Source organism: Ovis aries, chromosome 13 (genome assembly GCF_016772045.2).
Source record: "Ovis aries strain OAR_USU_Benz2616 breed Rambouillet chromosome 13, ARS-UI_Ramb_v3.0, whole genome shotgun sequence".
NCBI lineage: Eukaryota > Metazoa > Chordata > Mammalia > Artiodactyla > Bovidae > Ovis > Ovis aries.
The window spans coordinates 10685761-10706944 of NC_056066.1; the positions used below are offsets into that span (position 1 = coordinate 10685761).

The 21184-nt window shown below is 46.6% G+C and overlaps 2 protein-coding genes and 1 long non-coding RNA gene across 9 annotated transcripts in view; 2 read left to right on the forward strand and 1 right to left on the reverse strand.

Annotated features, from left to right (window-relative positions):
- The window catches only part of LOC101107122 (ankyrin repeat domain-containing protein 26-like), a 78737-nt gene extending 77094 nt beyond the window's left edge, over positions 1 to 1643 (forward strand). For all 4 annotated transcript variants that reach the window (XM_042230430.2, XM_060397171.1, XM_060397169.1 and 1 more), the window contains 2 exons: positions 235 to 280; positions 1417 to 1643. In XM_042230430.2, coding sequence (XP_042086364.2) covers positions 235 to 280; positions 1417 to 1460 — 90 coding nt within the window. In that variant the 3' untranslated portion in view covers positions 1461 to 1643. The remainder of the gene's footprint in view (positions 1 to 234; positions 281 to 1416) is intronic.
- LOC121816294 (uncharacterized) overlaps positions 1 to 12737 on the reverse strand; it is an 81243-nt gene extending 68506 nt beyond the window's left edge. For both annotated transcript variants that reach the window (XR_006055813.1, XR_009596014.1), the window contains exon 1: positions 12131 to 12737. This is a non-coding gene — a long non-coding RNA (uncharacterized LOC121816294). The remainder of the gene's footprint in view (positions 1 to 12130) is intronic.
- Positions 12738 to 13024: 287 nt separating this feature from the next.
- Positions 13025 to 21184, forward strand: part of FBH1 (F-box DNA helicase 1) — a 37514-nt gene continuing 29354 nt past the window's right edge. For 2 of the 3 annotated variants that reach the window (XM_004014171.6, XM_042230431.2), the window contains exon 1: positions 13025 to 13186. In XM_004014171.6, coding sequence (XP_004014220.2) covers position 13186 — 1 coding nt within the window. In that variant the 5' untranslated portion in view covers positions 13025 to 13185. Of the gene's footprint in view, positions 13280 to 21184 lie in introns of all 3 variants that reach the window. The other variant, XM_012188153.5, reaches the window with a different exon arrangement.

The window sequence follows — 21184 nt, forward strand, 5'->3', positions numbered from 1 at the left end:
TTTATCAGATTAATTTAAATAGCAATCCATATGTATGTTCTCTGTTACCTAAAAGCAGAATAAGTAGGAATTCATTTTCTTTTATTTATGTGATTATTTTTCTACCTAAGTAATCTTCAAGTTAGGTCTAGTCTCTAAAAGTATTACTTAAATGTCACATGTAGTAAATTATATGTCATTCCTATGATAATATCTCATTTAACTTAAACATAAATAATATTTGACTTATTTCAGATGCAGCAGGAGTTGGACAGGAGTATAACCAGAGAACTAGAAGAAGGTATGTTGCCAAAACGTATGAATTAAATTTAGACATTGATTTCTGAAATACATGGTAAACAGTCAGTGGCATCTCCTTCCATTGTTTGGATAACAGTTGCTATCTTAAATATTTTTTCTTACATATAGCTAATGAAAAATGTGAAAGCATGAGCAGTCATAGTGAAAAATACCTTCTTCCTCATTTATTCACCATGTCCCATTGCTTGAAAAACCATCCCAAAAGGTCTATGTATTTCTTTTATTTCTGGCTGTTTCCTTCTTTGGCTGCCTCCATCCCTGTGGAACTATCCGCCTACACCCTTCACCATTCTCAGAATACATGGCGCTCACCAACTTCTCAAGTGTCTGACAGTGGTTAAGGCTAGGAAACCCAGACTGAAGCAGTCACGTTTGTGTAGCTGTCACTTGGTGAGTGACTTTAAAATTTCTCTCTCGTTGACTTTGTCACCAGTTTATCTTTCACCCTCAGGAAAAGTTCCAAACACCCACATCAATTTGGTTCCTGCCAAAGTAGTTGACCGTATCTCTTTAGCACCTTACTCTGTCCCTCCGCTCTGCATCTAACCAGCCAGACTGGGTAGGATCCCACAGGTGCGCTTCCTCACCTCAGGTCTTTGTACATGTTTTTCCCCTCTACCTCTTGTACTTTTTCCTGTCCTTCAGATAGCTACTTACACATCACCTCCATTAAAAAGCTGGCAGTACTGACATAAAGCTGGCAGTCTCTTTTGAGCGTTCCTTGTGCCGTCTTTTATATCTGTCTTAGTATTTACGACTCTGTATGGAAATCACCTGTTCATCAATTTTTCCAGTTTAGGGCATATCATTTTTCAGGGTGCAGTGGGTTACCTTCATCTTGTAATTCCAGTGCCTGTCACAGCACCTTTGCACATAGTTATTGAGTACATGAATGAAGAATGAGAAAACCAGAAGCCCTGATACTCAGCCACACGTGCGACCATGAACAGATTATATAATTGTAATCTTGTTTTTTGTGTTGTGTCATCTATAGATATATTTCATTCTTCAGAACACTTGGAAAGGTCTCAGTTTTGTTTTGTCTTTTTCTTAACTAATACTTAGTTAACTCAAGTATTTTAGGTAAAGAATATAATTCTTTCCTTTTCTTTCCAGTTGATGCTGAATTTGCATCTAATTCCTTTAGAGTATCTCCTTGAGGATCTACAGATGGGTCAACTGTATATGAGGACCTACTATTGAAAACATCACAAGAATATGTACCGACTTTGAAGAAAAAAGAAATGATTTTAACAATAAATAGTAAAAGTTTCCCTACGGGACTGTTTACATGAAGTTTTCATTGTTTCCCATTAAACATGATAAGAAATTATTTAAGGAAATATTTTCATATTATGTGTGTATGATAAAAATGTATATGGTATTTTAAGCGATGTTTCTCTGCATCTAAACTTAGCAGACTTAAAAACCAGCACTGTTGAGTTTTCCATATTCAAAATGATACTGTTAGTCATTCAGCCATTTCGACTCTTTGTGATCTCATGGACTAGCCCGCCAGACTCCTCTGTCCATGGAATTCTCCAGGCAAGAATACTGGAACAGGGAGCCATTCCCTTCTCCAGGGGATCTTCCAGTCCCAGGGATCAAACCCAGGTCGCCTGAATTGCAGGTGGATTCTTTACCATTTGAGTGGCCCTTTATGAACTCAAACTGAGCCCTAATATCAGCTGTTTAAACAGCATCCAAACAACCGGACTTGTCATTAATATTTAGTGGTGTTGATTGATAGCTTTTTTGTATTTTCCAGTTTTTATCACTATATATAGACCTAAAGATTTAGATATTGCTGTTATGGCTATCGTCAATGTTTTGATGTATTACAACTGTTAATAGTGGCATAAAACTTACTATATGTAACTTTAAACATGGATTCATAGGTCTTTCCTCATGGAGAAATAAGATTTGCCTGAGTTTTTGCCTTTGCAATGAATTAACTTTAAAAAAAATTTTATTTTTAATTAGAGGATAATTACTTTACAATATTGTGATGGTTTCTGCCATACATTGAGTTGAATCGGCCATAGGTATGCATATGTCCCCTCCCCCTTGAACCTCCCTCCCACCATCCTCCCCATTCCACCCTTCTAGTTTGTCACAAAGCACCAACTTTGGGTTCCCTGCATCATACAGCAAATTCCAAAAAGACACATGTACCCCAGTGTTCACTGCAGCACTATTTACAATAGCTAAGCCATGGAAGTAACCTAGATGTCCATTAACAGATGAATGGATAAAGTATCTGTATATTATTCAGCTATAAAAAGAAGTGCATTTGAGTTGGTTTTAATTTTGATTTACTTTTGGAAACAGTGTTAAAATGACAGAAAAGTTCCAAGTGCCAGACAAACAAGACATTTTTGCAAAACTCCCCTATCTCCCATATATCCTCCTAAGGTACCATTTATATTTCTTAGTGTTTTTTGTTATAAGTGCCCCTCCTTTCCCAAGTCACCTGTTTTTCAGAAGATGCCTTTTTGTCCTACTCCCTGTCATTTATTAAGTAGTATATCAACTCCCAGTTGTAGTCACCCCATCAAGTCACATTTCTTCGTGAACCTCTGCATGTTGTTGTTATTGTTCTGTTGCTCACTCATGTCCATCTCTTTGCAACCCCATGGACTACAACATGCCAGGCTTCCCTGTCCTTCACCATCTCCCAGAGTTTGCTCGAACTCAATGTCCATTTAGTTGAAGATGCCATCTAACTATCTCATCCTCTGTCGCCCCCCTTCTCCTCCGGCCGCAATCTTTCACAGCATCAGGGCCTTTTCCAGTAAGTCGGCTCTTCCCATCAAGTGGCCAAAGTATTGGAGCTTCAGCATCAGTCCTTCCAATGAATATTCAGGGTTGATCTCCTTTAGGATTGACTGGTTTGTTCTCCTTGCTGTCCAAGGGACTCTCAAGAGTCTTCTCCAGCACCACAGTTTGAAAGCATCAATTCTTCAGCACTCAGCCTTGTTTACGGTCCAACTCTCACATGTGTACATCATTCCTGGAAAGCTATTTAAATGTTTTTTTTTTTTTTTTCTCATGGTTATCTGCTTTTGTCAATTTAACTGGCAGATTCCCAATAACTGAACCTAAGAGGGTGGAGGAAGCGTTTTCCTCGCCATCAGTTCCAAGAGCTGACATGTTACTAATGCTCACTTAATCCTCGATCCCCTTGTCTTTCTGTCCTTTCAGTGATCTGACTTGGCAGAACTCCAGTTTTATATGAGACAGATGATCCTTCTGCCTTGACACCCTCTCCAAGCGTCTCAGTGCTGCACTGCCCAGTGATCCTGCTACTTTTATTTAATTTGTATCTTCTGATAAGGATTTCAGATCTCTTCGCTACAAACTTCTCACCTCCCTTCTCCCCTCTCACTTGTACCAGACAATCTTAGGTCCCACAACAAACTTCTTGAAAGGTTCACCTGGATCCCTAGCAGTTCTAGACTGTCTTCCCTTTCTTCCCTCAAAACTACTCCCAAGTCACTGATGACTACCACATCGCTGAATCAAAGCTGCACCTTTCCTGCCCTTGTCTGAATTTCTCCTACCTCTTGGCGTTCACTCTAACTGACCTCTTGGAGACATTCCCTCCTTTTGGCTAGGCTTTCAGTATTCATTCCTTTTATCCTGAAGGCACGGACAGGTCATTGTGATCAGAGACACAGTTCTTATTAAATAGCTCACAGTAAACATACAGGTGTTGCCCCCTTGCCCAGGACTGCACCTGGGGCCGTGTGTTGAGAGCAGCTCAGCTGTTCCACACCAGCAGATGTAGAACGGAAGGAAACCTTGTTCCTGCTGCTGAGAAGGGCGTGCTCCTCTCCTGGGAAGGATGTCCTCCTTACTCTGGCCTTTGGTACATAAGTGAAGATGTCACCCACCCCAAAAAGGGTCCTTCTACCCAATGTTTCTCTGCCAATGGAATGAGTTGAGAAGCAAAGGAACTGAAAAGTGGGAGCACCCACTGTACAGTCCACACTCTCCAACAGGCCATGGGGCGGGGCTGCTCTGTAGGGCTCTCATCAGCAGGGGAGTGGGTGGAGTTGGCAGGGTTCTGGGGAGCAGAGATAGGCACAGCTGCTCCAGGTAGTGGGGTTCACAGGGCTCATTGCCATCTTGCACTAAGGTGTCGTGTGCAGCGTCTCCGCACACAGCACCCCCAGCCCAAGTAGGAGCATCAGCCAAGCTGGTTCACACCAGGAACTGGGGTTTGAAGACCTGGGAGCAAGGCCTCTGCAGGAAACACCCGGCAAGCAAGAGAAACCAGACTAAGCACAAGGGAAAGGAGGTTAGTATTTTTATTCCTAATATTGTTTTTTTTGTTTGTCTTTTTAACCTGGTAACTGTTTATGGGCTTTGCTGGTAACAAAATCTCTCCAGAAGCCTGATCTGGAGTCTCCAAGGTTCTGGGCCTCATCCCTTCTTGAAATATAAATTCTTAGGGAGACGGAGCACCTTCGGGGGACCTACTCTGGGCTGTAGCCTGCTCCTTGGGGAGATGAGACTATGAATTCTTTCAGATAGGAGCTATTAACTAGATGAATGGCTGCAGATGTCTGCGCTGAAGAGTCTCAGAAGATCTGGGCTTTTTACAAAACCGCTGAGAAATCCCAGGGAAGTTTATTTTCCCACAATTTCCCTCCTTGTTCCTAGAAGAGTTTTAGGCCGCAATTCAGCCACTGTAACCAGTCCAAGGAAACTTGAAGCTGATGGGCACCAAATCCTTTGGGCTTGTCTTGGGCAACATGTAATCAGCAAGACCCTTACTGAGCAAAAGAAAATGGTCTCAGCCGAAGTTCCCCAAGTCTTAGATTCAGGAATCTAAGCAAGTCCCCCCAAATTTTAGGGACTATTTTGGGAAGCAAGGTGGCCTCCTCCTTGTGTTTCCATATTAACCTTTTCTACCTGATCCAGGATATTGTAGGGAAGCAAAATTTGTCACCTCAAAATGTGTCTCTTTGGCAAGAGAATGATTTTAGGAAGAATATTTTTAAGAAACAAAAGACTCAAAGCCTTTCTTTTGACCGCCTCCTTAAATGTTGAATAGTTTAGATAAAGGGGCTGGCCCAGGAAAACAGCTACTACCAGAGATACTGAGAAAAAATGTGGGCCAGGTGTGGTCAGGGGAACTCCAAATATTTAGAGAGTTCCAAACACTTGCTTTTCCATCTCCACGTGCATCACCTTCCTCCACATTCTAGTCCCAAACCACTACACACAATATTCTCCTTTGTTTCTAGCTGAAGATGGTATTTAAGGTGAGGGTTTCAACCATTCTGGTGAGTTACTCAGGTTTTCTGGTTCTCACCCATGTATACAAAAGTATACATGTTGTTAACCTTTTGTTTGCTTTTCTCCTGTTAATCTGTCTCATGTTAAGTCGCTTCTTAACCAGCCAGATGAACCTAGAAGGAGAAGTTTTTGTCCTCGCGCGCAGGACACACCTGAGCACAGGTAGTTATGCTCATTTACAACTGGCATAGACTTTGCCTCGTCTGCAAGGAAGAGATCTCTGGTAAACTGTTACCTATACAGCAGCACCAGCCAGTGAGCTGACACTCACTTGAAGGCCTTAGACATAAGTAGCGTCATCCTGTTACCAAGTCCTATTGCTTCCCACAGGATGGGCCGATAAATAGAGAGATGAGTTGTTGGGGCAAGGAACAGCAACTTTGTTTGGAAAGCTGGTAGATCAAGATAATGGTGGACTCATGTCCGACAAGAACCATCTTGCCTGAGTTAGAATTCAGGCTTGGTTTACACTGAAAGGAGAGAGAGTAAAGTCAAACCTTTCCTGGTTCCCATCAGCCTCTGAAGGGAATGCGTTAATTCCCTTCCTGCAGTCATTGACAGGTGGGCTTGGTCAGGTTGTTTCCTGGGAGGTAAACCCAGGTATTTCAGCTTAATCCTCATTATGCAGGAGGCAGGGCTCCCAGCAAGGATCAGCTACGTATAAGATAAGCATAAAGGCAACATACCTTTAGTGCTGAACTTGTAATAGAATACAAAAGGGTCTTCCCTATTACAGTTGTTCACTTCAGCAGAAGTCAGGGACAGATTTCATACTGGCTTTTGTGAAAGAAAAACCATGGAGTTGGTAACACTCTCTAATTTGAGCAAACTCCATGAGATATTGAAGGACAGGAGAGCCTGGCATGCTGCAGTCCATGGGGTTGCAAAGAGTTGAACATGACTTAGCCACTCAATGACAATAATGCTCCCTAAAGAGCTCTCTGAAAGAGCCAGAAGGCCATTAATGAGTGTGACGTTGGCATGTCTCAGCCTGGATGGAATCTGACCTTCCCATCATCTGTTGTCCTAATGAAGTCCTCCAAAACATCTGCCAAAAACTCAAGCTACTTCTCGGACCACCCCTGCCCTAAATAACTTGTGATTCCGTAAGGACAAATATTTCCTGGCTTGTATCAGAGTCGCTCACAGTTTTCATCAGGCAATTTCTGACAACCTGTGGCCTTTTGTCTTCATAAACCCCTGACTCCTTTTCGGAACAATTTCAGTTTAATCTGAATCTCTGTTTCCCGAATTGCAATTTTTTTTTCTCCTTCCAGTTTTATTGAGATGTAATTAACATGCAGCAGTGTATAAGTTTAAGGTGCAGAGCATAATGATTTGACTTACACGACGATTACCACAATGTATTTTACTATAATTATAAACATAACTATATTCCTGCTGCCTGGATATAGTGAAACGTAACTAGAGCCACACTGCTGGAATACAGTAGAACTTTTAAGGTTCTCCAAAGGGGGAATAAAGACTGTAGGGGATTCGCTATTTATCTATCCATCTGTCAGGATACCTGAAATCTGTAGAGTGAGCCAGCAGACTGGAGATTCAGGGAAGAGTTGATGCTGCAGTCTTGAATCTGAATCCCCAGAACAATAGTCTGGAAACTCAGCCAGGGTTTCTATGCTTCAGACTTGAATTCCTTCCACTTTTCAGTTGTTCAGTCGCTAAGTTGTGTTCCACTCTTTGTGACCCCATGGACTGCAGTCTTCAGGGCTCCTCTGTCCTCCACTGTCTTTTGGAGTTAGCTCAAATTCATGTCCACTGAGTCGGTGACGCCATCCAAGCATCTTGTTCTGTGCTGCCCCTTTCTCCTCCTGCCTTCAATCCTTCTCAGCATCAAGGTCTTTTCCGAGAAATCGCTCTTTGCATCAGGTGGCCCAAATATTGGAGCTTCAGCTTCAGCATCAGTCCTTCCAATGAATATTCAGGGTTGATTTCCTTTCGGATTGACTGGTTTGATCTCCTTGCAGTCCAAAGGACTCTCAAGAGTCTTCTCTAGCACCACAATTTGAAAACATCCTTCCACTTTAAGGAACTTCAGTATTTGGGCTTGCAGCCTTCAGCTGATTGGATGAGGCCCATGGACATTACGGGGGGTAATCAGTTTTATTCAAAGTTACTGATTTAAATACTAATCACATCTAAAATATACCTTCACAAAAGCATCTAAACTGACTGGAAAAAATGAATGCATTTCTTGGTAAGCCAGAATAAAGAAAAATATGTGGCTTAGGTTTCCTAAGGACAAAAATAATTTTAAAAAAAAACTTATATTATTGGAGTATAGCCAACGAACAATGTGGTGATAGTTTCAGGTGCACAGCAGAGTGACTCAGCCACACAAATACATGCATCCATTCTCCCCCAAATTCAGGGAAGGGTTTTTAAAGGCACCGTTAGGGGTGATCAGATATAAAGCCTGATAGCTGGTGTACATCCTTCTGGATTGGTTGGTGGTGAGCTAATTGGGTGCTTTTAGGAGTCAGTATCACCAACCATCAGGTTTCAACTGGTCTGGGGTCTACATAGGTGTAGTCAGCATGCGGTTAACTTTTTCCACCTGGTGGGGGTTTCAGTATCTGCAGAACTCCAGGATATGGCTCAGAATGCTATCTACAGCCCTTGAGGAGGAGTTGACTTTGATGTTTTAACTATTGTTATTTTGTCTTGGGCCATTTTCATTTGTTTCAGCATTTTCTCACTTCTCTGATTACGTTTGCTCTTTGGGACTTGGGCAAAGCCTCAGAGGCTAAAGCTTCTCTACAAACACGAGGCAGGTGCCACGGGGAGGTCTTCACAGTGTTCTGCTCCATTTCCATTAGTTTTTCTTTTTGTGTGTCCTCCTTTATTTTAAATAGATTCAAGAGGTGGAGGGAATGTTCCTAGTTAGGAGTTTTTCATTTGTTACCCACCTAGTCTGAAAAGTCTAGAAAAAATCTATCTTCTTAAAATACTGTGTGTCATATTCCCCCACCTCAGCTATTCAGTGTGTATCATGTCCTTCAGAAGCTGCACACCCCAAACCAACCAAGTCCAGAGTCTAGTCTCTGTGCTGGATGCTAGAGATTCGAAAAGCAACAAAATGTGGCTTCTTCTCTCTCGTGGGTTGTTACTGGTTGTCATTGGGCCCCTCAATGCTCATGACCCATTGGACTGAATAAAGGTACTTTAGGAAACTGCAAATTTAATGGAAAGAAGTCACAGGAATGATCCCTTAGCATCTGAGCTATTTATTAGGAGTTGGAGAGATTTGTTCTAAAGAGATATAAAGCCTTGTTCCAGCAGGAAACAATTTTTTAAAAATTTCATTTAAGTATATTTGACTCACAGTGTCGTGTTAGTTTCAGGTGTACAGCAAAGTGATTCAGTTATATATAAATATATATCTCCATTCTTTTCAGATTCTTTTCCCATATAGGTTATTATATAATACTGAGTAGAGTTCTCTGTGATATACAATAGGTCCTTGTTGGCTATCTGTTTTATGTGTTGTTGTTGTCGTTCAGGGGCTCAGTCTTCTCCAAGTCTTTGTGACTCCATGGACTGCAGCACACCAGGCTTCCCTGTCCTTCACCATCTCCCAGAGCTTGCTCAAACCCGTGTCCATTGAGTTGATGATGCCATCCAACCATCTAGTCCTCTGTCATCCCCTTCTCCTCCTGCCTTCAATCTTTCCCAGCATCAAGGTCTTTTCTAATGAGTTGGCTCTTTGCATTAGGTGGTCAAAATATTGGAGGTTCAGCTTCAGCATCAGTCCTTCCAGTGAATATTCAGGATTGATTTCCTTTAGGATTGACTGGTTAGATCTCCTTGCAGTCCAAGGGACTCTCAAGAGTCTTCACCAGCACCACAGCTCAAAAGCATCAGTTCTCTGGTGCTCAGCCTTCTTTATGGTCCAACTCTCACATCCATACATGAATACTGGAAAGCCAGTTCAGTCATTCAGTCGTGTCTGACTCTATGCGACCCTATAGACTGCAGCAAGCCAGGCTTCCCTGTCCATCGCTAACTCCTGGAGCTTGCTCAAACTCCTGTCCATCGAGTCGGTAATGTCATCCAACCATCTCATTCTGAAGTCCCCTTTTCCTCTCCCTTCAGTCCTTCCCAGCATCAGGGTCTTTTCTAATGAGTCAGTTCTTCACATCAAGTGGTCAAAGTATTGGAGCTTCAGCTTCAGCATCAGTCCTTTCAATGAATATTCAGGACTGATTTCCTTTAAGATTGACTGGTTTGATCTTCTTGCAGTCCAAAGGACTCTGAAGAGTCTTCTCTTTTGAACACCACAGTTCAAAAGCATCAATTCTTCAGCTCTCAGCTCTTCTTTATGGTCCAACTCTCACATCCATACATGACTACTGCAAAAACCATGCCTTTGACTAAATAGGACTGCTTTGGTATTACTTAACTACCAACACTATTTCATGTTTTTGTTTCTTTTATTTTTTATTTTTTATTGGGGTATAGCCAATTAACAATGTTGTGATAGTTTCAGGTGAACAATAAAGAGACTCAGCTATAGATATAATACATGTACCCATTCTCCCCCTTGGAGAAGACTCTTGAGAATCTCTTGGACAGTCAGGAGATCAAACCAGTCAATCCTAAAGGAAATCAACCCATAATATTCATTGGAAGGACTGATGCTGAAGTTCCAATACTTTGGCCACCTGATGTAAAGAGCTGACTCATTGGAAAAGACCCTGATGCTGGGAAAGAATGAAAGCAGGAGGAAAAGGGAACAACAGAGAATGAGATGGTTGCATGGCATCACTGACTCAATGGACATGAGTTTAAGCAAGCTCCAGGAGATGGTGAAGGATAGGGAAGTCTGGCATGCTGCAGTCCATGGGGTCACACAGAGTTGGACAGGATTGAGCAACTGAACAACAATTCTCCCCCAAACCCCTCTCCTTAACATTGAGCAGACTTCCCTCTGCTATACAGTAGGTCCTTGTTGGGATAGCTAGTGAATTTGAGACAGTCATGTACACACTGTTGTATTTAAAATGTTTTGTTTTTTTTTTTTTTGTTTTGGTAATGCTGGGAGGGATTGGGGGCAGGAGGAGAAGGGGACGACAGAGGATGAGATGGCTGGATGGCATCACTGACTCGATGGATGTGAGTCTGAGTGAACTCCGGGAGTTGGTGATGGACAGGGAGGGCTGGCGTGCTGCGATTCATGGGGTCGCAAAGAGTCGGACACGACTGAGCGACTGAACTGAACTGAACTGAATGTAGTAACGAGAGTGAACAAAAAATCCAAAAGGAGAAACCAAGATACATGAAGGCTGGAATCTTGAAGAAGTGCTTCACAGAGGGAATGAATTCAGGGTAGAAGGGACATGAGAAAGCGAGTAAGCTGAGAACAGGTAAAATGTCTTGCTGTAACTGCACTTCCTAAGCACACAGTCAAATGAGACTTGCCCTTCTGATGGTTGTTTGGGGCGGCTGTTTCTTTATCCACAGAACTTTTTTTAAAAAGGTAATACGCCTCCACTATATTTGGACCAACTTACTAGCAGCAGAAGAAAATGTCTTGGGCTCAGTTAGCCAAAGCCCAAACCTCAAAACGTAAGCAGGCGTATTCCCCCATGCCAGTGGGCAAGGTGCGCTTTAGTTAGCTGTATATCTTTCTGATGTTCTTCTTGTTTATGCAAGATCAGGAATCCCTTGTGGATTCATTCAGGAACTTTATTATGGTATGAGTCTTCAGGTGTTCAAATGTCTAAGGAGGTGGACAGTCAGTACTGAAGACTGTGTGCATCTATTAATAACAGAATGCAACTGCTTTGCATAATAGTTACAGGTGAGCATGGTGACGGTGGCGCTCACGTGCTAAAACTGCACAGAGGACCCCACACACCTGTGCTCATCTATATACCTGTGAAATGTGAGCAAGGGCCCTGATAGTAGCAATGTCATAGCAGTGTCAGTTTCTTCTTGTGACTGTGCTCGAGTTGTAAGACATTAACTTTGGGGCAAGATGGGGAAAAGGTGCATGGGACTTCCCAGCTGTCTTTGCAAATTTCTGATAAGCTATAACTAGGGATTTCAAAACAGAAAATTAGAACAATGTCATCTGTGCAATAATCATTTAGTGAGATGTTTCCAGAAAAACATCCCGCCTGGGACCCTTGCTATAGGCAGTGAGTGAGTGATAGTCGCTCAGTAGTGTCCCAATCTATGAGACCCCATGGAGCCTGCCAGGCTCCTCTGTCCATGGAATTCTCCAGGCAAGAATACTGAAGTGGGTTGCCATTTCCTTCTCCAGGGGATCTGAATATGTTCGTTACGGCTCTCTGCTCTATCATGGGAGGCAGTCTGAAACAGAAGGCTGGAGCAGTTAACCTCACAAGGACAGCAATGATGTTCTGTAGGGGAAGCCTGAGAGCAATGATGTTCTGTAGGGGAAGCCTGAGAGGCAATGGTGTGGAGGCTGACCAAGAGTGGGAATGTAAGATCGGCAGGAAAAGGTGGGGGTCTCTCTGCAAGGCCCACCACTTACCAGTCGGTCTTCCAGGCAGTCGACGGCGGCCCCCCGGGTCAGCAGGTACGGCACGCAGTCCGGGTGTCCCATGGAGGCAGCCTCGCGCAGAGAGAGTCCGCTTGTAGTCCTGGTTGACGGCTTCGATGTCCAGGTCCCGGGTGTCAACCAGATAGGCCAAGATGTCCCAGCGGCTGTGGCGCGTAGCGTGTGCAGGAGCGTATCTCCGGCAGGCCCCGCGCAGTCCGCGCGCCCAGCCGGGTGCAGCTCCTCTCATCCAGCACCAACCAGCACAGCCGCCACGGAACCCGGAGCGCGGTCATGGCCACGGTCTCGGGTCCGGCGGGAACGCCCCGCGACCCTCCCCCGGGCCCGCCCCGCGACCCTCCTCCGGGCCCCGCCTCCGAGGTCCTCCTCCACCCTGCCTGTCAGGACCCTTCCTCAGACGCCCCGACCTTCCCCCGACCCAACCCTGAGGTTCCCGGCAGACCACGCGACCCGCGGGAGGCAGCGAACGCACGCGCGGAGACTACCGCCCGCACTGGTTTCACTTTGAGGAGAAAGACTAGGTGAACCCCGGGGACCACCACCGCAGGTCCAGTCACAGGCTGCACGAGCCCGCGAGGACGGGGTAGGGCCCGTGCGGCCCCGCCTGTGGCCCCGCCCTCCGCGGCCGGTCCCGCCCATACTCTTGGCCCCGCCCATCGCGCCGACCGCGGCCCCTCCGTGAGTCCCTAAGCTCGGAGGAACTCTGGGAAAGTTACTGCTCGCCTCTTCCGCCCTGGCGGAAGCGCAGAGGGGGCGGGGCCTGCTAGCGGTAGCGCGGTTCGGCATCCTGATTGGTCGCCGCAGCAGTCCGTCAAGTGCGCCCTTCCTCTTGCGTGCTTCAATTGGCCGGTGATGTATTCCGTCGGCGTCGGCGGCGGGCTCTTAGCGGCCCTGTGGCGGCGGCGGAGCTGGTGGAGGAAGTCCACGGCCTGCAGGGGCTCTCACTGCCCCTGGGAAGCCGCGACCGGGAACCCGGGTGGCCCGGGACCTGAGGCGGCGGCGGCGAGAGCCCTGATGCGGATCGCCATAGTGCGTGAGGCCGCCGGCGTGGTGGGGGCGCGGACGGGCCCGGTCGCGTGGACCTGAGTCTCTGGGGTCTTTAGCGGGTCTGGTCTCTGCGAGGTATGGTCCTCGGGGGTGGTGGAGCGCTGGCTGGGGCCAGGGCGGATCAGAGAGCGGCAGGCTGGGGCGCTGTCAGTGATGTGGGCGTCGCCGGAACGTGGCCTCGGCCGTGGGCAGCCAGCATTTCCTTTCCTGCTGCTCAGCTGTTTTGACCTTGGGCGAGTCATTTTGTGGCATCCTTTTGCCTCTTGCATTTGCAATTGCCCTCCCCCTAACCTGAATATTAGGGAAACTGGGGTAATGTGGGGGGTCCTGGAGCTGGTGTAGAGTCTTGAGTTCTGAGCAAGCTGTGCGGGGTGGTGGCGGACGTGAGGGTCGCTGTTGACTTCTCTACCTGATCTTCCGAGGTGCTCGTCGTTTAACCCTCGCGGTGTTTTCTGTCCCTTCCGAGGGAAAATGGGAGCAGCTCTGCTTTTCAGGCCTGGAAATCGTTATATTTTGCATCTTGTATCGCACTGTGGTGTACAAAATGCTTTACGTTAGTTACCTCACCCGCAAACAAGCCTGTAAGGCCTCATGGCAACCCACTCAGGTGAGGAAATTGAGGCCTGAAGAAGTTAGGGATTTTCCCATGGGAGGATAAAGATCACTGGAAGGAAGGATGGTAGCCGCCAGTGAGGGCCTGCTCGTGCCTGGTAATCTGCTCAAATAAGGAAGATAAAATGAAAAAAGATCTCTGACATGAAAGCAAGCTCGTTTTGCTCATGAGCGGATTGAATTTGATTAACTGAGTAGTAAGAATAGTCCTTGGAGACAGAATCAGGTCCGGTATCAGGTTTACCAAAGTTATTGTTCCCTTCTGTCTCACCGCTTCAAGAAAAAAAAAGGAAGGCATGAAAGTTCTTTAAGGTTCACTAAGTTTTAGGAAATGCCTGGGGTGGTTCTTACTGCAGCCATTGGTATTGGTGCAAGTGCTTGAAATTGCGATATCTGGTAGCTCCACCCACTTTTTTGCTGCTATCCTTCCCCTGCCCACCCGCCCCCCCATCCTTATTACCAGTTGACTCCCTGAAGAAGGGAAAGGCTACCCACTCCAGTATTCTGGCCTGGAGAATTCCATGGTCTAGTATTCTGGCCTGGAGAATTCCATGGACTGTATAGTCCATGGGGTCGCAAAGAGCCGGACATGGCTGAGCAACTTTCACTTCACTTTCACTTTCCACCTTTTCTTGGGTTAAGCCTCCAGTTTCCTTGCTTTTAAGAACAAAACACATATTTGCAGTATAGGACAGAATATTTTAAATTAAGATGATTGGTTGTTTAACTGGTGTTTCACAGGCAATTCTCTTGTATTCTTTTTTTTTTTTTTAAAGAGTATTTTATTTATCAATTTGGCTGCACCAGGTCTTTGTTGTGGCATGCAGGATCTAGTGCCCTGACCAGGGATCGAACCCGGCCTCTGCACTGGGAGTGTGGTGTCTCAGCCACAGGACCACCAGAGAAGCCCCCCTTTTGTCTTCTTTAGGAACTGATTTTGGCCTGAATCCCCCTTTCAGCAGCTAGAGGACAGTGTGTGTGGATCTATTCACAGTGCCTTGGATTGTCTAGAGCAAAAGCTTGCTGTGCAGGGGACAGATCTTGACAATATGCTTGCGGAAGGAGATGTTCTGGGGTCTTACTGGTTTCCCCATTTTTGCTTGTCCCTTTTGTGCAAGTGTGTGGAATTTGTGGTGTGCCCTTTAGTAATTCATTTCTCCCGTGGCTTGCCTTGGCATCATTGCTACTTAGCTAACCTCTTTCCTTTTCCTCTTTTTTTTTTCGTGGTTCCATTGCATTCCGCAATTGTCATCAGAGGGTGTCCTGATGGGTTGACAAGTTTTGTGGCCTCTGAGTGTGCGAACACTAGACTCTTGTTCATAGACTTAGAGCTCTAATTTCAGATTTGTTGTCATCCTCTCTCTCTGCTTATTGTCCCCCCTGTCCTTCCTAAGCTGATTTTATTTAAAGATTGTGAGTTCTGTCTTCATCGATCTGTGGAATCGTCTGCTCTTAGAGCATCTCACCAAAGCACCTCAAATCTTCTGTCTCCAGCTGTCACTTACAGATGTTTTGAGGGCTAGTTTCCTATTTCAAAGTACCTCCTGGAGCTTAACCTGTCACTCGACAGATAATTTGAAAATGAAACAAGCAAGCGTTTTCAAAACTGAGAACTTTCGTCCTCCCTTGACTCCTGGAAGAAGTGATTAAAATGCAAACATGATTTCTTCTTTACTCCTCAGCATGGTTAATGCTGTTATCACTGAGATCTAGCTAGCAATGTCAGTTACCTGTTTTTTTTCTCTTCTGATCTCTCTCATCCAGTGTTGGTCTTCACTTTCCCCTTCTCCCTGTTTTTGCCACTGCTGCCCTCAGTCCTTGACCAACTCTTGCCTCTGTTAGTAACGTGACTTTCTGCCTTGTTTCCCTGATAGTCTGTGTGTTTACTCATCCTCTGCCTGCCTCCAGAGTTCCCATTCTAAGATGTAAATTTGACCAGGCATTAACCCTGCTTAGAAAAGTGAGATAATTCTCTGAATCCCTCTAAGATAAAGTCCAAGTTCATTAGCATTATACTTGAGGGCCTTTGTACTCTGTTTCCAAATTCCCTTTTCATCCTTGTGAGCCTCTCCGTGTGATGAAACCTGACTTCCCACCACTCCACTGCCATGCGTTTCTTTTGCGTTCCTGGATCCTGCTCATCTTGTGAGGCTGATCTCTTCATAAAGCCTTTTTCATCTTTCCTAACTGGTCACTTGTCTTTACTCCCATAGCGTTTCATAAATGTGTTTGTGTAGCACCTGGCTGGATGGCATCACAGACTCGATGGACGTGAGTCTGAGTCAACTCCAGGAGATGGTGATGGACAGGGAGGCCTGGCGTGCTGCGATTCATGGGGTCGCAAAGAGTCGGACACGACTGAGCAACTGAACTGAACTGAACTGAGCACCTGTCATGCCTTATGTATAGTAACTTGTGTGTGTGGTAACTTGTGGACAGGTGAAATCATTCATTTTTAAATCTGCAGTGTCTCAAGTAGCATGTGACCCCAGAGATGCCAAGAGAGGAAGCCCTCGAAATGCTTTTCATGAATCTGGGGCATCATAAGTACTTACACGTGGTTGCAGGATGAATTGGCAGTAGAAAAAGCCTTTCAAATCTTTAGAAATACAGTCTAGTCCGTACATCATGATCATTTCTTGTTTTTCCTTCCTTTCTCCATTCCTGAAACACACATGGGAAAAAAGCTGTCTCCATCCTCGCTTGCTGGAGCAAGTGGCTGCTGCTCCACGAGACGAGCAGGTGTTCGTAGGCATCAGAGAGCCTAACTAGGGCCTGGGAGAGCAGGCCTTTGGGCTTGTAGGACACAGGGACTTGGCCCTACATTGAGAGCAAGTCCTTGGAGGAGCTAGCACATTTGCTTCTCGCACAGCTCACACTTCCAGTGAATTCAAAAATATTTAGAGCTTTTTCCATTTTGAGTGTATAGTATTTAGTGATGTCATGTTCACACTTTCCTGATGGGCATCCCTGGTGGCTCAGACAGTCAAGAATCTGCCTGTAATGCAGGAGACCCAGGTTTGATCCCTGGGTCAGGAGGATCCCCTGGAAGAGGGCATGGCTACACACTCCAGTATTTTTGCTTGAAGAATTCCATGGACAGAAGAGCCTGGTGGACTCCAGTCCTTGGGGTTGCAATGAGTCAGACACAACTGAAGGATTAACACTTCCACTCTCCTTACACTTAGGTTTTCTAAGTACTGGAAGTTGGAGCTTTGGTTATGATGTTCCACAGTGGTTTCTAAAAAAGGGACAGAGAATTTAAACCTGAGGTTTTTAGAAGCTGCTTTGAATCTTTCTGGTGGATTTGGAAGGGAGAATATTATCTTTTTTTTTTTTTTTTTTGGCCACACAGCATGGGGGATCTTAGTTCCTTGACCAGGGATCAAACCTGCATCCTCTGTAGTGGAAGCGAGCATAGAGTATTAACCACTGGACCACCAGGGAAACCCTGAGAATATTACCTTCCATAGAGAGAACTCTGGACTTGAGGAGTCAGAAGGCCTAAGTTGTATCACCTACAACTGTTGTGATTTCAGGCAAGTTTTCCCTGAGCCCCAGTTTCATCGTGGCGCAATCACAGGGTTGGGCAAAAGTCAGATGAGAATTTGTGAAAGAACTTCAAAAGCTGTGAAGCTCATTGGCACACTGAGATAGTGTAGGATATCAAAACCGAAGAAGGCAACCTCAGCTTCTCCAGAGAGCACTGCCGTAGTCGGTACACTTGTTCATTCCATTCGTTCATTTCATTAATATTTATGGAGCAGTGGGTGTTGGGTGCCTTTCCCCTCCCTCCCACCCGACTGTAAAGCTTTCATCTAGGGGTAGAAGACATGCTGATACACACCTAAACAGTGGTTTGAAAGTGAAAGTCACTCAGTCATGTCCAACTCTTTGCGACCCCGTGGACTGTACAGTCCGTGGGATTCTCCAGGCCAGAATACTGGAGTGGGTAGCCTTTCCCTTCTCCAGGGGATCTTCCCAACCCAAGGATTGAACCCAGGTCTCCCACATTGCGGGTGTATTCTTTACCCCTGAGCCACAAGGGAAGCCCAAGAATTCTGGAGTGGGTAGCTCATCCCTCTCCAGTGGATCTTCCTGACCCAGAAATGAACTGGGGTCTCCTGCATTGTAGGTGGATTCTTTACCAACTGAGCTAACAGGGAACATGTTAATAAAATATATTATAGTAATAATACCAGTCTGTATGTGAACAGCTCGTGTTAAGTACATAGTTGTACAGGTAATCACTGCACTGCTGCACAGCCTTGCCTGGGTTGAATGAATACTTTCTGTCTCACTGAGGTTGGGGACCACCACTATCCACGCTGCTGAGATTGGGGTCTTAGATCTCCCAGGGCACATTTGACCTGTGAAGTACCCAACTCTTGGTAACAACGGGCCTGCCGCAGCGCACCTCCGCTGTCTCACCAGAAACAAGAGGGTGTCTGCTTGACCTGCACGGAGCCTCTCTGAGAAGGGCAAGAAGCTTGTGGGAGAGAATGGGATGAGGTTGGGTTTCTCTTGATTGGTAAAACCTCCCAGTGCACCTCGTGTTAGGAGGTCGCTCTTGTCAGGCCCCTGTGCCAGAGTTACCTTGATTTTCCTTTTTCACATTTTTATTTAATAATCTTTCTCTCCAGGAGTTGTAGACACTTATTATCTTCAGTGTGTCCATTTAGGTCAGTAACCTGCACATCTTGGAGGCCTGTTTGGTATGAATTCTGATTAATGAAGGTTAGGAATGCAAAACAGTGAGTTGGTGTCAATTTCAGGTGACCCTGGAATGGTTAGGGTGGGCATGACCTCAGTAACAAACAGATCCAAACACACAGTGACCTCAGGACTCCCGCTCGTTTCTCTGTCTTATAGCAGTTTCAGGTGACTGTAGGGGGCGGGGGGTGTGTGTGTGTGTGTGTGTGTCTGAGTGTGTGTACGTACTCTGGTGGTTTACTCACTAAGTCACGTCTGACTCTTTGCGACCCCATAGTCTGTAGTCCACCAGGCTCCTCTGTCCGTGGGATTTCCCAGGCAAGAGTACTGGAGTGGGTTGCCATTTCCTTCTCCAGGGAATCTTCCTGACCCAGGGACCGAGCTCAGGTCTTCTACATTGTAGGCAGATTGTTTACCAACTGAGCCAGCAGGGAAGTCCTGGTGCTCTTTAAAGCAAAGGACCCAGGCTGTTGGAGGGTCTTGCTCTTTGAATGCGTGGCCTCCAGGTTTCCCTGGGGTCACCTTCCTGTTCCCTGGACAGGACTAGACCCCGGAGGAAGGGACAGGAGAGGCTTTACGGGCCGGGCTTGGGAGAGGTGCACACTCCTCCGCGTGTTCCCTGGGGCCCCAGCTCCCGGCACTACGGGGAGATGTGGACCAGCCGTGTGCTGAGGACGGAGGGGACGGGCTGTCTTCACCAGGAAACCAGGAGCACCCTGTTCCGCTTTGGGTGACTTGGCTTATGGGAGGATGAGAAAATGAAGCCAGGCGGATTCCAGCAGAATTGAGGCGTCCTAGCACGAACTTCTCATTCAGTCAGCACTGGAGTAGCTGTGATTTGCGGAGTGTAGTGCTGAGTGCTTTGAGGAAGAAGTTGAGGGGACGTGTCCCTGCCTTCCCAGGGCTGGGGTGTCTTGTGCAGCTGTAGTGATGATCAGTATAGTAATGGTCTCGCCGGGGGGCTGAGGAGAATCCAGCCTTCGGCTGTGCGCTTGACCTGGGGGGGCGGGCGGTGGGGTGATGCCAGTCAGCAAGGTGAAGAGTACAGTGATTGGCAGAGGGCTCCAGGTGCTCACCACTTGGGAGTCAGACACAAGGACTGGGACCCACACTTGCAGTGCCAGTGGTCTGCCAAGCAGAGTGGGGTGGGGGGCGACTCGAGCAACAGGGGCCTAGCGATGGAGGATCTGTGGGGCCTCTCGCTGTAAGAGAGCCGTCACAGGAAAAGCAGCATGGGATGGGCAAAATCGTGTTTGACAAATGGTTTTCCTGCCTTCCCAGTGTTTTTCTGTTGTGACATAAGGGATATGACACTGTGGTCGGCTCTAGAGGCACAGGTGCCCGCTGGCGCCTGGAGACAATTCTGCTGGACCCTTCTGGGGCCTCGCATAGTTTGGAAAGCCCACCAGCAAGTGTCATGTCCCTCCATCCCTCTTAATGGTACACTTTCATCACAGTGCACTTTAGCTGCTTCCTGAAGAATCACGAGCATCTTCTAATAAGTGCCCTTGGAGAGCCATGCAGAGAACACCTGCTGTTTGGAGGAGGGGACCTCACGAGGTCTGGGGACTCAGGGGAGGAAGGGGTAGCATTTGAACATCCTTATTCTGGTAAAGTTAGGTTTAAGCTGCTGATTTTAAAATATATTAACAAGGCTAGAAGCTGGTTAGAATTTTACTATAGTAATTTTAAACACTTTCACAAGAACATTGAGGCTGTTAGAACATAGCATCTTTTAAGAGGCTCATCGTGGCATGGTCCACGTGTAATTCTGAGCTGATAGGCTGTGTCAGCCTCCCTGTGCGTGTCACTAGGTGCTTCTGTCTGTCTGGTTGGAACCGTGTGACTGTGGTGTAAACTCCGCATGTCAGCTCCTCAGGGTCTTCGTTGTGACTCGACTGTGAGTGATCGCGTAGAGGAGGCTTCCCCGCTCCAGATCGGAGCGCATCACACGGCCTCAGACGCCTTGCTAACTCCCGAGCTGGTGGCAGGGGCCGCGGCTCCCACACAGTGAAGCACAGAGACCCGAGAGGCAGGAAAAGCAGTCTTGGTTTCTGATCTCTTGCTGAAGTCAGAGGAGGAAGTAAGTGGTGAAAGTACCACCTCTGCCTCCCGGGTGTGTAGTCAGGGCCGTGGGGACCATTCCGGATGGAGAGGGCAGACTGCCTTGCTGGTGCCCAGAGGCCAGATAACCCCGCCTGGGCACCTCTGTGCCAGCGATGGCTTCATGCAGGAACGCTCTGGGCTGTACCCAAAGGCTGGAAGCAGAATACTCTCGCAGGTCTGTGCCAGCACCAAGGCCCTGGGTCATGTGAATTTGAGGGTTTGACATTGGTAATTTTTGTGATTTTATCTATGAAAACTTTCTCTCCAGGCCAGCTTACCTATAGACCTTCACCTTCTTTAAATAAGACATTCTCCGACTATCGGTAGCTTTCCTCAGCTGTCTCCAGTTCTAATTCTGGACATTGGGTTTGCCAGCTCTGAAACAGTTGGGCATGTTGGAGGAGAAAGCCGACATGAGTCACATAACTGGGATCTACAGGGTTGGTGGGTTTATTGGCTGGAATTCTGCAGCTGCTCCTGTAGTTGAACCGAGTGGTTTTGGAGCACCTGAACGAGGGGCCAGGGTTCGTCAGTGTAGTCGTCCCAAGG